Source organism: Oryzias melastigma, unplaced genomic scaffold (assembly GCF_002922805.2).
Source record: "Oryzias melastigma strain HK-1 unplaced genomic scaffold, ASM292280v2 sc00247, whole genome shotgun sequence".
NCBI classification, from domain to species: domain Eukaryota; kingdom Metazoa; phylum Chordata; class Actinopteri; order Beloniformes; family Adrianichthyidae; genus Oryzias; species Oryzias melastigma.
Genome location: NW_023416889.1, coordinates 389393 through 403867, shown reverse-complemented (window position 1 = coordinate 403867; position 14475 = coordinate 389393). Strand labels below are relative to the sequence as shown.

The window sequence follows — 14475 nt, the reverse complement described above, 5'->3', positions numbered from 1 at the left end:
GGAATTATTTTTCCTGATGATCAGAGATTTTTCCTTTTTAAAATCGGGCCATAATTAATAAGTATTTTATGTTCATTTTACTGTCTGCTAAACCATGTCTCATTGTTTTTATACCATTCCAATATGGCGTCGCCCTTTACGGATTTTGGACCATAGTAAAAAGCCTGCATGTCATCTCTAGTGATGTACCTCGTTGGGCCTGTAGACCTGTACTTCTGGAGGTGGTCGTGAAGGGTGGGGGCAGCCGCGTGCCGCAGCGCGAGGACCTAACGAGACCGAAGAAGAAAGCCACGTCACGAGAAAAAGATGTCAGCGTCCTATGAAGCTTTGTGTCTGTAAGTGCAGAGACGAGCGCAGGTTTGGTGTTGCTCGGGTCTCCTCCAGACCTTCACTCGGTTCCTATCTGTTACCGGCGGTGGAGTGGACGAGTCCTTCCGCGAGGGCCCGGGCTGCTTCCAGTCTGTGCGCCTGGAATGTTGGTTTGGAAGCGGTGCATTCTGGGAGTTGTGACTGCTGTGTCTTTACAGGCGGACCACGCCGGACAAGTTCTACATAGAGTCGTGCGGGGAGGACTGTGAGGATGCTCTGGTCATCGATAGGGTCTCCTCTGAGATCCTCCTGTCCGGTAGGAGCACGGATCCTCCTGCAGACACCAGCCCAGAACATCCTGGAGAACTGGAACCAGAACTAGTTACAACTTTTTACTGATTAAAAGAGGACAAGTAAACCTATTAACATCGTAGATAAATGTAAAACCCAACACCTCAGGTTGATAACAATCACTCTGCAAACTTTAAAGTTAATTAAACTGAAATCAAAACAAGCCAAAGCTCCTGAGAACAAACAGTTTCACACTAGAATTTATTGATATCGCTCAGTGGCCTTGTGGTAGAGTGTCCACCCTTAAACTGGAACGTTGTGAGTTAAAAACCTGGCTGATTCCTACCAAAGAGTCAAAAAATGGGACCAGTGCCTCCCTGTTTGACACTCACCATTTAGGGGGTGGATGGGGGGGTCAAACCACCAAATGAACCCACACGTATGAGGAGGACGTGCACACTCCTCACAGAAAGGGATCTAGTCAAGATTTGAACCAGCAGCGACAGTGCTAACCACTGCACCCCCATGCAGCTCCTCTGGTCTAATTTTGTTGAAAAAAAAAGCTGCACAGTTAATTGCTGTTAGGGTCCCAAAGGCAGGATTTTTATTTTAGCCCCGCCCCCTCAGGTGTTCTTACTGGTTGTGTCCGAACCCCCCCATCACTAAATAGTGCGTTTGCCATTTTCCAGTCCTGTCCAAATCTACTAATTCCAAAATCGAGTTCACTCGAAATTTCTGAAAGTCTTTGCAAAAAACTAGCAGGCATCGATGGTGACTAGTTTAGCGAATATAGACCACAATGCATTGCAGTCGAACAATTCCGAACAAAAAAACATGTTTAAACGTATTTTTTTAAATAAACAATCCACATTTTCACAATCAAAAAACAGTTGAGTCATACATAAACGTGAAATATTTATATTTAATTGATTTTCACTTCGTGAAATCAGTAATGTCATATCCGGTGTTTAGAAAAACTAAAGAAAAGTAGTGAGCATCGTGTCTGAATTACCTTTAAAATCCAGGGCACTAGATAGTCCTGCACTATATCCTTTTTTAGTAGTTAGGGGTTAGGGGAGGAATTGGGACACAATGACTCTGTGTGTTCCTCAGGGAGGAAAGACATCCCTACATCAGCCGAGACCAGGATCATATGTGGGGTCATGGGGACCATTCATCTAGTAGCAGGTGAGTCTGTCAGTCCAGGGATACGCTCACCTGCTTCTGCTGACGAGGTGTGAGTGTTCTGTGGTTGTGTTTGTCTCCATGTTAGGCATGTATCTGGTGGTGATCACGGACAAGGTGAAGGTGGGAGATCTGCTTGGTCATGCTGTCTGGAAGGCTGTGGACTTTGACATTATCTCCTACAAGAAGACAATTCTGCATCTGAACGACTCCCAGGTAGCTTCATAGATCACGGCCGCCCCCAACACCCCGTATTTACTTGAGATGATGCAGCATTACTGACGACAATCCTGACTGTTGGGGAATAACTCCGTACTGGTGAAACACCTGCAGCTGTTGTGGCAACACATTCTTATGCCCAAGTTGTCATTTATTGACGTTTGGTTAAGGAAACTTAACTTTGGATATTTTTTGTGTCCCCAAAACATAGTTTTTGACGTGCTGGCTGTTTGTAAAACCATCAGGACGCTGTACCGGATGCAGACTGGTCCTCGGGACGCATTCAGTACCGGTATCCAAACCCTAACTTGGTAACGGTTTGCCCCTGCCACCACATTTGGTACTGGTTCGAGTACCACATTTGGTGCCAGGTTAGGTTACCAGTTCTGGGTTTGGGTACTGATGCGCTATGTGTTGCATACTGGACCGGTTTGAAAGAAGAAAATGTTAGTGTGAATGCTGTAAGCTGAATTTAGCCGCTGAAGATGATAGTGCTGATAGCTGAAGATGCTGAAATTGATAGCTGAAAACGCTGAAGCTTAAAACACTGAAGTTAATAGCTTAAATTAGCCAAAACGGCTAGCGTGTAAATATTAGCCTAACTCCAAAACAGCCTAAAAAAAAACTGCTAGCAGAATGCCAATTTTAGCATAATTATGAATAATAAAAAGGCAGGAATATTATTCCAGAATAAATCAACTTAAACCTTAAATAACTTTCAATATTTTATTCTCCATAAAATATATATTTTGTCAAAATTATACAAGTTAAGCAGAAGATAGCATTGGACCATAAATAACAATAAAATAAAATGATCTGGTGGGCTGGATAGAATTCCCTGTAAGGCCAGACAGAATTATTGACTTTGACACGTGTGTTCTAAACCAAATCTAAAGTTTCCGTTTGTTTTAATCCAGCTGTTCCCATTGACTGTTTAGGAGAACTGGACTGAGTGAGTGTGATGTCATCTGTAGAAAATGGTTCACTTCCAGCAGCAACCAAAGGTAGTCGATTTAGTCGCCATTTTTCTGGAATACAGACACCACCATACAATAAAGAGAAAATGTTATGAAAAAAATTATCAAGAAGATGTTAAGAAGGTATCAGAGGAAGAATATTAATTCTGACTAATAGAATGACTAAGTAATATCTGTTTATTTCTCTATAGAAGTCGATGGAATTTTGGCTTCTTGGAGCCAGCTGGTACTTCCTGTTTGGAACGACAGGGGGAGGGGTCACTCAGTCCAGTTTTCCTATACAGTCAATGGTTGTTCCGCTCTTGGGTTTTCATAGGTTTGATGATGCAGCATCTTTGTTGATTTTTCTGAGGGTGCATTGAGGCGGGTTAGAGACACAGCCTTTCTCTCCAGCGATGGATCACTTGACAACGAAACGGATCAGATTTGGCTGAGTTTAGTCTCACAGAAGGTGAACAGTTGTATGGGCATTGTCAGTGTAGCCTGGGAGCACTGGAACACAGTTTTACCAGCTGATTAAACAGGACAGCTCAGAATGATGACATGAACTGTAGAGCTGGATGTCATCGGCATAGAGCTGATAGATGTCTATGGACTGGTAGATTAGCTGTCCTACAGGGAGTATTGTAATAAAGCAGCTGTTTGTAATCGGACGGTTTTGAGGAAGCTCCTCCCATTATTTCCCTCCTTTCTGTTGCAGACGCAGGACAACAAGACCTTCCTGTCCATGATCAACGGCGTGCTTCACACCGATGCCTTCTATTTTGCCACCGCCTACGACCTGACCCACACTCTGCAGCGGCTAGCCAACACCAGCCCCGACTTCCAGGACACCAGTCTGCTGGAGAGGGTGAGTGAAACACATGCAAAGCTGCAGCAGGATTTCTGGACCAGGGGGTCTGACAGACCATAGGCTCACAGAACCTGAACCCAGTCCAGATCTACAGGACCGACCAGGCATGTTCCAGAAACACTGAGCAGGGTTTTCCATCAGAGTAACTACAAGAACGTTTTTCATAGACACTGGTTATCTTATGGTGGTTCTGACCCAAACGTGATCCGACCTTCTAATCCGAACAAACCAAATTCACACTACCTTGCTGTTCAGAACTACTCAGTTCCTCTTGTTCTCTGTGTTTCTGTTCAGGCAGACCAGCGTTTTGTCTGGAACGGTCACCTGTTGAGGGAGTTCATGTCTCAGCCTGAGGTAAGTCCAGTCATCATGGTGTTCCTCAGGGCTCTGTTCTTAGTCCAATCCTTTTTGAACGTTCCATGCTTCCATTTGGTACATTTATTGGAAAAACTGCACATTTTATCATTTCATTCTGATCAATCTCTGCTATACTCCAAATGTCACCCAATTCACAACATAGCAAGCAATATTTGAAGTTCTAGATAGTTCTTAATATCTCAGATGGAGCTGAACACGTCAGCCCTTCACTCAGTATTAATATCGTATGCTATTCATTTTCTCTCCAGCCCTTCTGTGAGAAACCTTGGAGTTATTTTTAAGGAGTATTTAAGTTCTAACAGACACATAAATGAAGTTTCTAGAACTTTCTTCTCCTCAAGGTAGAACATGCAGTGGTCCAGACCTCTTCATGTGTTTCATGTGCTGCTCTTCTTTTTTCAGTTGCACAAGTTTGTGGTTCCTGTGATCCATGGTTGTATCCTTTGGTTCTGCAGCTTCTCTTGAGCACAGATGGATTTACAGAGAATTGATGTTTCCCAGAGTGTTCCAGTGTTTGGCAGTGGAGTGTTTGAAGTGTGAATGGACTGACTGTAAAGCTCGTTGGGCCTTCATCAATGGGTTTTCTTAATTCTGAACCAGTCATCAGTATCAAGTCCAGCTGCATCAATGGGAAGAAGTTTGATTGGAGCATCATCTCCAGGCGGAGCTGCTTCAGAGCCGGCGTGCGCTACTACGTACGAGGTAGCTCTTCCAGGGCTTCTGCAGAAGTCTAGAACCACTGTGGAGTTTGGGTTAGGTCAGGGGTCGGCAACCTTTCACAGTAAAAGCCATTTGGGCTCGTTTTCTACTGATCAAAACCTAGAAGGAGCCGCATAGTCTCAATTTTTTAAAGAAATTTGGATTTGCATTCATGACTTTTTTTTTATATATATATATAACAGACCATTTTCACGTGACGTCACACATCGCCGGAAAATACAGAGTCGCTTCCGGCTCATATTGTTTAGAACAGCTAAGATGACAGCTGAACGCTGTTTAAAGCAATTTTACATAAACAATAAAGGACAACCTAACCAGTTGTAACCGGAATTTGTACAATATTTATTTTATAAATGTCCTACCTAGTTGTATTCGTTTCCTTCTATTAAATTGTTCACAAATCAGAGTACAAATGTCAGCAGTTCTTCCTGTCTGCACTCTTAGCAGCTGCTGCAGCTACTTCCCCAAAATCATATGGATGATATTAAACGAGTCGTGGATTATTTCTCTCTGACAACCCGGTAAAAGTTAGACAAAGGTTACAAGAACTTCACTGAATGCTGCTTGTTTGATCATGAAGGAAATTAGGATTTTATTCTTTTAATCTGTTCTAATGCCAATGCTAGCATTAGCTTTGGTTATGAGAAGTGGAGCTGCACATGATCTTCTCACCAGGTAAACGTTGCCTACATTTTTTTGTTCTTACAAAATCCATGTGAACAGAGCTAAAGTCAGACAATTCCAGCGTGTCTGACAGTAAAGTCAAACTTATTCCTGTTGTAATGTTTTCTACTGCGGTCAGTGAGCTGTTAGCTCAGCCGTGATTCTAACATTTTCCTCTTTGTTTTTGCTCATATAACTGTGTCCGATCTGCGGGAAAATAATTGTAAAAAAAGAATAAAGTAATTATCTAGAACCGGAAAAAGAAAATAAAAAATAGTTTGACAAAATCCAGTGTTTTTGTTCAAAAACACTGGAAGATTACATACATTTGTATTTCGATTTGAGGATGATCTAAGAGACAAAGACGAAAACAGGTACGTAGGAAATTTATAAAAACAATTCTGCACAATTTACCGTTAGAATTACCTTTTACTTTTTCCTGAAAACGGTGTAGAACAGCGTTCAGTTCTTTGTTTTCCTGGTCTAAATCCATTGGGCAGAAGTTACGTATCACATTGACGGCCCTGTTGCCATTTTGTGTGACATCATCGTGAAAAGGGTCTATAAATATAAATTTTGTCTATTTTTCTGGCACAAAAAGCCAAAAATATAAAAAGAACCTAGCATCCTTCAAAATTTACTTTTTTTTTTAACTTATTTTCAAAATAAAAGACTCTCTGTGCCAAACAGGATCATCTCAGTGCAGCTAGTAACCAATGTTGCGCAGCATAAAATAATTTGTGCTTTTAACTCATTAAAGATCAAACTTTTTACCAAAGTTTTTCTTTCCATATAAATCTGTTCATTCTGGAGGTAGAGTTGAACAAACAAGACGTCTTCAGGTCAACAGGATGTAAAAACCTACATAGTTTATCATCTATGTGAACCTCAGACATCAGTTTATACATTTAACTAATCTAAATTTAATAAATGGTAATTAAGTAATCCTTACTTAAAAAAATAATATTTTACTTTTCTTTTATTTTTCCTTTTGTTCTTTTTCCCTCTTTGTCCTCATCAGTCTTACTCTGCTGGGTTTTGTTATTTTAGTTTGGATCTTGGTAGTCTTAGTTTTCAGGCTTTGTTTATTTGTTTTCTTTAGGTAGTTTTGGTTAGAGGGAGCTGCTGACTCTGATGGTCGACTTGTCTGGATCAGCAGTCTCTGACTTATTTAATGTTTTGTCAAAGAGCCACCATGGAGAGATGAAAGAGACACATGTGGTGGAGCTGGAGCTGCAGGTTGCAGACTCCTGGTTTAGGGTCTCAGTTTCAGTATCCGAGTACACTGAGGACTGTAGGAAACCGGGACTTGAATTTAAAGCTGTGTTTTTCTTCTGCAGGGATAGACGTGGAGGGACACGCTGCCAACTTTGTTGAAACCGAGCAGATTGTGCAGTATGGTGGATACAAAGCTTCGTTTGTCCAGGTGCTGCCCTGATAAGATTCTCTCCCCAGCTTTGGGAGAGAGCTCAGGCATCAGCTCTATCTTCACTCTCTCTCCTCCCAGACCCGAGGCTCCATCCCTTTCTTCTGGTCTCAAAGGCCCAATCTGAAGTACAAGCCCAAACCACAGATCAGCAAGGCGGGGAACCACGTCAGTCTGCCCTCTGATTCACATGAGACCCTCCTCACATCCCTGTGGGTTCTATCTGACGTTTCCATCTTCTCTCCTCAGGTGGATGGGCTGCAGAGGCACTTCGACTCTCAGATTCTGCTGTACGGCAGACAGGTGGTGCTGAACCTGGTGAGATGACAGAAATGTCTTTGACCTCCTGAGCTTCTCTGAATGGATCTGGGTTTACAGTCCTTCAAAGGAGCTGTTAAACTTCACTGGCTGCTTCTCAGGTCTTGTGAGCGTAAAATCTACCTGGTGGAAGCAGATTATAAAATCTTACAATACTGCGAAGGACACAAGTGTTTGATCTCTTGCTGATTTAGTTGGTTTATTCATTTAAAAATAAACTGACAGTTTGTCATCCTAATCGAAGGTTCATTTGAACAAGTGATGCCCTGTAAAGAGTTTATAAAATTCATTGAATTGCATTTCATTGAAGGACTTAAGTATTTGAACCCTCTTGTCAGAAAAACTTAGTACTTCGTGACAAACCCTGCTAGCCGACGTCAGACGTTTCTTGTATTTGATGACCAGTTTCTGCACATATCAGGAGTCATTTTGCTCCACTCGTCTTTACATATGCTTCTAAATCATTCAGATTTGATGGCTGTTGCTTAGCAACTCTGAGCTTCAGCTCTCTCCAGAGGTTTTCTAGAGGATTTAGGTCCAGAGGCTGGCTGGACCACTCCATGACCTTGAGCTGCTTCTTCTTCTTGGTTGTCCTGGCTGAGTGTTTTGGGTCATGATCCTGTTGGAAGACCCATCCACCAACCAGTTTAAGCGTCCAGGTGGAGGGAAGGAAGTTCTCAATCAGGATTTGACGGTACATGACTCCTCCCATCCACACGGTGAGGACAAACACCTCCAATCACAATGCTTCCACCTCCATACTGATTCGGTGGACAGGTGTCTTAGAGGTGATCAGATCAAACAGATGTTTTCACTTCAGGTAGCAGGTTGATTGGGAGAGTCTAACTGGTCTGTGTGAACCAGAACTCTAAAGGGTTTCTACGGGGGGTTAAATACTTAAATCCCTCAATGAAATGAAAATAAATGTATAAATTCTTTAAAGTGGATTTCTTGATTTACTTTATGATTTTCTATCTTTCTCAAATGAACCTATAAGTACAATAGATCAAAGATTTATTTCATCCACTGTAAAGGAAGTTAATTTGGACCCTAAAGACCAGGCAGCGTCTTCAGGCTGTTCTTGTTGTCTGCAGATTAACCAGAAAGGCTCAGAGAAGCCTCTGGAACTGGCCTTCAGAAACCTGGTGACTAGCCTCGGTACCGGCATGGTCAGGTGAGACTCCTCTGTGTTCTGCTGGAAGACGATACTGCTGCAGATGTTTGGGTAATGACCCGCCGCTCTGCAGGTACGTGGCCTTCGACTTCCATAAGGAGTGCAGTCGCATGAGGTGGCACCGCCTGCAGATCCTGGTGGACATGGTGGCCGAGGCGCAGGAGGAGTTTGGGTCGGTAGAACCAGCCTTGGTCTGACAATGCCATGGTGCTGTCAGTGGAGTTGACATGTTGTGTGTGCAGCTTCTTTCTAGTGGACTCTGATGGGAAGGTGCTGCTCAGTCAGGACGGCACCTTTCGAAGCAACTGCATGGACTGTCTGGACCGAACCAACGTGATCCAGAGCCTGCTGGCCCGGCGCTCCCTCCAGGCTCAGCTACAGGTACAGACCACAAACCGGTCCAATCACTCCAGAACCAACAACAGTCAGGCTTTAGGAGTTGGGACTTCTGCAGTTCCACCTGTAAAATGGGCTTCTGCTGTAGAAACATCACACTGCTGTGGTCTTGCTGGTGTCGTCATGACAACCCGGTCATGTCATAAAACCGAGGAGATCGGAGCACATACCTAAACACCAAAACCCCGTCTGGTAACTAAACAGGGTAGTTGGAGGCTGACTCCATTCTCATCCCAGATTTGAAAAATGGAAAAAAGGGGGCGGGGCTAGGAGAGCCAAACTAAGCTGTGGAGGTGTGGCTTGGATATGTGATTGACCGATAGGTTCGCTTTATGTAACATATGCTGGGTCTTCAATATGGAGTGTCGTTTGTCATTGTTATGTTCAATTAAAAAACAAAAAATATGGAGTGTGGTGCTGGGTTAAGTGATGCATGCTCCTCCACAGAACTTTCTGAGGATTTTTCCGCCTTCCCCCTACGCGCTCATGGTCCAGAACCTTATTGTTTCGATCTGCTGGCTCAAGTTGCTGCTTTTGCGATGGCGGACAGCGGGGCCGCCGGGGACTCATGTCTGAGAGTGGTAAAATGGAGCTAGCATCATAGCTAAAAAAGGCTAACATATTAAACAAACAATCCTGAGTGAAATGTTCCTTAAATCCATCACCAGGATGGAGTGAGCTGGAAATAATGCCAAGCGCACTCAAACACAGTTCCCTAACTTTGAAGTCCACCTGAAAGTTGTGTAACCCAGTAGATTTTTGACAACTGAAGGCAAAACACCTACGAGCCATGCTAAAGCTAACAACAGACTATTACAGAATCAACGATGGTGGGGCTTTTATACTGAAGCTGCAGAGCTTGATGACTTGAAACTCCTGGGACTTGCACCAATTGACGAGTCACAAAATTCACTACAATACCTCGTTTTAACCCGTAGGGGGCAGCACACAGACGGTTTTTGACTATATTTTCAGGAATTGAATTTGGCAAAAATTTGGCAACAGACAGCACTTCTAAAGCCCATTTATAGAAGCCAACAGCCAAAAAAAGTTTAGTGTTTGGTTACCCTTTAACGTGGTGGTGGTCCTGAGTCTGGTCCAGCAGCAGATGCTTCCATGGATGGAAAGTGCTTGGGTGTGTTTGTTTTCAGGATGTGTGGGGTCCTGACCAGTGTGTCTGTGTCTGCAGAGGATGGGCGTTCTGCACTCGGGCCAGAAGATCGAGGAGCAGTTGGACTTTGAAAAGACATTTAAGAATGGTGGGTGACTGTTCCCAGCTGCAGACCGAACGAAGCATGTCTGCTGGTTTTAAAGCAGAGAAGGTTGAGGGGGGGTGGTGTTCTGATGAAGTCTCCTGTGTTGGGATGCAGCCTGGGCAGACAACGCCGATGCGTGTGCGAAGCAGTACGCCGGCACCGGGGCCCTGAAGACCGATTTCACCAGGTCAGTTCTTCTCGCTTTTTAAGAACACTTGAATGAAAAAAAGCAGCTTCCCTGCTAAGATGAAATGTCCATTTCTGAAATCCGTGGATCAAATTAAATCCGCTCTTTACAGTCTGTAGTGGATGAATTCAGTATACTATGAAGCTGTATCTTTGTTTAGGTTAAAATTATTTTTGCAACCAGACTTTTACCAAAACCACCTTGTGTCACTGGAGAGTGATCGATGAAGTCTTGTTCATTCTCAGTTTGGTTCCTCCAGGTCACCTGCTGAACCTGAGAGATTTTTGTCAAATTCAGAAAAATTAGACAAACCAGCTCGGTGGCCTTGTGGAGGGGTGTCTGTCCTGAGACAGGACGGTCGTGAGTTCAAATCCAGGCCGAGTCATACTACAGACTCTAGAAATAGGACCCAGTGCCTCCCTGTTTGACAGCATTTAGATTGGGGGTTAAACCACCACATGGCTCCAAAGTGCAGCTGTGTCTGCAGCTCACCCCTCCTCCATTTGGAAGTTACTGCTCTGCATGGCGTCTGCATCAACCCTGTGACCATGTTTCAGGACTGGTAAGAGAACCCATCTGGGTCTGCTGATGGACGGCTGGAACTCCATGATCCGGTACTACAAAAACAACTTCTCTGACGGCTTCAGACAGGTGAGCCTCCTTCAAGTGAGCAGGTTGATGCAGATTCAGGTTCATCCGGCTCTAGGTTAGATGTCTAAAGACTTTACTGTTTTGAAGATCTCCATCGTTAAAATTTTATTGAGAACAAAAGCATCAAACTATTGTTTAGAGACTGTTCCGACCGCTCTGCATCGCACGTCCTTCCATTCTATTCACCTGACAGGCGGGGCCAAGAATCTTAATCAGCACCTGCCAGGTATTTACGTCAGAGGAGATAGCAAGGGGCAGCTGGGTTTGAGATTTAACTTTTTTTGTGCTTTTTTGTTTAGTTTTGTTCTTTCCCCTAGCAGTCTTACACTGCTGGGTTTTGTTATTTTAGTTTGGGGTTGGGCCTTGGTAGTCTTGATGTGGGGCTTTGTTCGTTTGTGTTGAGCTGGGTCAGCAGCCTCCTTGACTTATTTTATGTTTGGCCAAGGTTCATATTCCTTTTGGTTTGCTTTTTTGTTTGAATCAGCACATTTTGTTTTTTTCTTGCAGAAAACATGTTTTGTTTATTTAATAAACTGTTTTCCTTTTACTCCTGGTTTCCAGTTTTTTATATTATTGTCCCCTTTCTATTTTCCCCTAGACTGCCCATTGCGTACATAACAGATATTTTGAATGACTGCGTTTTTGGATAGAAACAAAACTGTATAAAAGATGGGAAGCGGGTTTGTGGTTCCGATGGATGAGCGTCTGAATGTTCGCTCTGAATTCCTCTCCATCTCGCAGGACTCCATCGATCTGTTCCTGGGGAACTACGTTGTGGATGAGGCTGACTCGAGTTCCCCGCTGCAGGAACAGAAGGACTGGAAGTTCCTGACGGTAAGACGAGTGTGAGGCAGAGCTAGCCCCGCCTCCTGCAGCCGCTCACGCTCTGCCTGTCTTTGCAGCTGCCCATCATCATGGTCGTAGCCTTCTCCATGTGCATCATCTGCCTCCTGATGGCCGGTAAGACCTGAACCCATTCAGTCAGCGCCATCTTTGCTTCTGGATGAGGGGGGGTGGGACTGAACTCTGGGAGTTCTGGATAAAAGTGATAAAAGTGCGGTTAATGCTAAAGTGTCTTAGAACGCTTCAGATCTCTGGTCTCAGAGATCTTAAAGCACCTGTGTCAAAGTCGAGGCCCAGGGGCCGGATCCGGCCCTCTGGATAATTCTATCCGGCCCTCCAGATCATTTTATTTTATTGTTATTAACGTCCCGATGTTATCTTACGCTTATTTCAAATTTTTATAATTTTGGCAAAATATATTTTTATGTAGAGTAAAATATTGAAAGTTATTTAAGGTTTAAGTTGATTTATTCTGGGATAATATTCCTGCCTTTTTATTATTTATAACTATGGTTACAGTTTTAAAAACTGCCGTTCGGCTACTTTTTTGGACTATTTTGGCATTTACTAAGATTGTTTAGACTATTTTGGAGTTTAGCTAATATTTCAGCTACATACTAGCTGTTTTGGCTAATCTAAGTTTTTTTTTTTTTTTCTTTTTTTAGGCTAATTTGGCATTTAGCTAATATTTTAGATGGCTATCCACTCCAGCGTTTTTTCAGCTATCAGCACTAGCATCATCAGTAGCCAAATTCAGTTTACAGCATTCACACTAGGATTATTGCAGGTAATTCCAGATATCTAGTTCCTAATTATGTTAAAAGCTACGGTTTTGAAGTTTTAAAAATTTAGTTTTAAAGTGTTCAATAAATGTTTGTCCTGTTCGGCCTGCGATCTAAGGTGTGTTTTGGATGGTCCCCCCCTGTGAGATTGAGTTTGACACCTCTGGGTTAAAGGATTTACTCCCAGCAGTTCTCTGCACGTTTATCCAAACGTTATCCAGTGAACATTTACACCTTTAGATGTCTAACAGTGTCAGCATGGGCATATCTAAACACGTGCACAAAAGCAGACACAAACCTTCATGTTTGGATGCTGTTTCCCTGCACAGATGTACGGATTCTTTGTCATTTTTCAAATGTAGACGTGTTTACAGAGAAAAGCCCTTCAGGTCATGAGATCTATGATGCTCACGCTTTCATGGGGCTGCATTCTTCTCTGAAGACTCTTCCTGACCAGGTGGAACGTCATGGATCTGCTCATCCTGACGATGCCTTTGTGTCCACAGGGGAGACCTTGACGGAGACTCTGGCGTATGTTCTGTTCTGGGGGACAGCCAGCGTGGCGACTGGGGGCCTGATCCTCTTCAACGGACGGGACTTTGTGGACGCTCCTCGCCTGGTGCAGAAGGAGAAGCTGGACTGAATGTTTGCGTGTGGACGGCAGCTGGGCTCCGGAGAGCCCCGTGCCTCGCCCTCGGGCTCCAAGCAGCCTCGCCATGCCTGGAGCCTTTACTGACACCAGGATGGAGCCGGGGGTTCTGATGGGAACAGAACGGGCAGGGAGTCAGACCGAGCGCCGGGCTCGCTGTGGTCCACACAGAGAGGTCACTTTGACTGCTTCGACCAGAAACCGGTCGGTGGCAGAAGCACAGCCACATCCCAGGCTGTTCTGCAGCGACACGCAGAGGAAGCTGCTGGTTCTGGTTCCGTTCTGATCAAAGACGTTGACTTCAAAGGAACACTGAACTATAAATGACTGCTGCAGTAAATAATACTTAATAAATCTGATGTCCATGCTCAGTGATCTGCATAGCTAAGAATCCCGGACTCTCATTGGCGGTCCGGGTCATTCATCTTCAGGTTTCAGTCCTCAGACTGGACCGGTCTTCTGCACACAATGGACCTTCTCAAATCAGAGGATCTGTACTGAGCCCAGCTGAGCTTGTCTTCCTGGTCTCTCCAGCTCACGGTTTGGCTGTGATCATCTGAGCTTAAAGTTTTGATGCTTCTTTTTAACCGAAGAGGCTCAACTGGAGCTTTTTGAATGATTGACAGCACAGACAGCCCAGTCTTCTCTGTGAGAAGACATTTGGTGAAATGTCTCCCTCTAGTGGACAGAACAGAACATTTTAGTTTTTTTATTTTTATTAGTGCACATTGAGATCCTGTTTCTGTTTGAGTGCATAAAAAGAGCTCTGATGTGATGTGTGAAGGCTCCTGAGGACTTTTGGTCTTCAGTTCCTTTTGGGATCCTGAAAGTGGGATGTAGCCTGAACGAATGAGCAGAAGAGGGGTTTGACAGTGATGCTTTGAGACCTTCTCCCTCTTTAGTTTAAGTTTTCACGTCCTTCCAGCAGCTCTAGCAAAGCTTTGGACCATCTTTCCAGTTGTTTCTGTTCGGTGGTCACCCAGCATCAGACAGACTGATACGATGTGTATCGCGATACACACGTCATGATACTATACATGTATTTCAAAACAGCACCACACATTGTTTCACTATTTTTTTTTAATTATGACTTTAAAATGATCTGAGTATTAATGAATTTTTCACAAACGTAAAATGATAAATTATATGTTATTTAATAATCAGAACATTGAAAAACTAAATCTTAAAAACAAGTTGC

At 43.7% G+C, this 14475-nt stretch overlaps 1 protein-coding gene across 1 annotated transcript; it reads left to right on the top strand.

The window, feature by feature from the left end:
- The first annotated feature begins 118 nt into the window (after window positions 1-118).
- sacm1lb (SAC1 like phosphatidylinositide phosphatase b) lies at window positions 119-14052 on the top strand. Its single transcript, XM_024262295.2, has 20 exons — window positions 119-335; window positions 528-625; window positions 1714-1788; window positions 1874-2001; window positions 3682-3831; window positions 4129-4188; window positions 4615-4648; window positions 4813-4914; window positions 6936-7021; window positions 7103-7189; window positions 7271-7339; window positions 8434-8513; window positions 8587-8685; window positions 8756-8894; window positions 10099-10168; window positions 10280-10352; window positions 10910-11003; window positions 11745-11837; window positions 11906-11963; window positions 13135-14052. Exons 1-20 carry the CDS (start codon window positions 307-309, stop codon window positions 13269-13271), a joined length of 1761 nt encoding a protein of 586 aa, XP_024118063.1. The 5' UTR covers window positions 119-306; the 3' UTR covers window positions 13272-14052.
- Window positions 14053-14475: the final 423 nt, after the last annotated feature.

Excerpts from the sequence above, each read along its gene's own strand:
- sacm1lb (XM_024262295.2), top strand. The coding sequence starts at position 307 with ATGTCAGCGTCCTATGAAGCTTTGTGTCT. Across the intron at positions 2,002-3,681 it reads TGCATCTGAACGACTCCCAG|ACGCAGGACAACAAGACCTT; the intron begins GTAGCTTCATAG and ends TTTCTGTTGCAG. Across the intron at positions 11,838-11,905 it reads AGGACTGGAAGTTCCTGACG|CTGCCCATCATCATGGTCGT; the intron begins GTAAGACGAGTG and ends CTGTCTTTGCAG.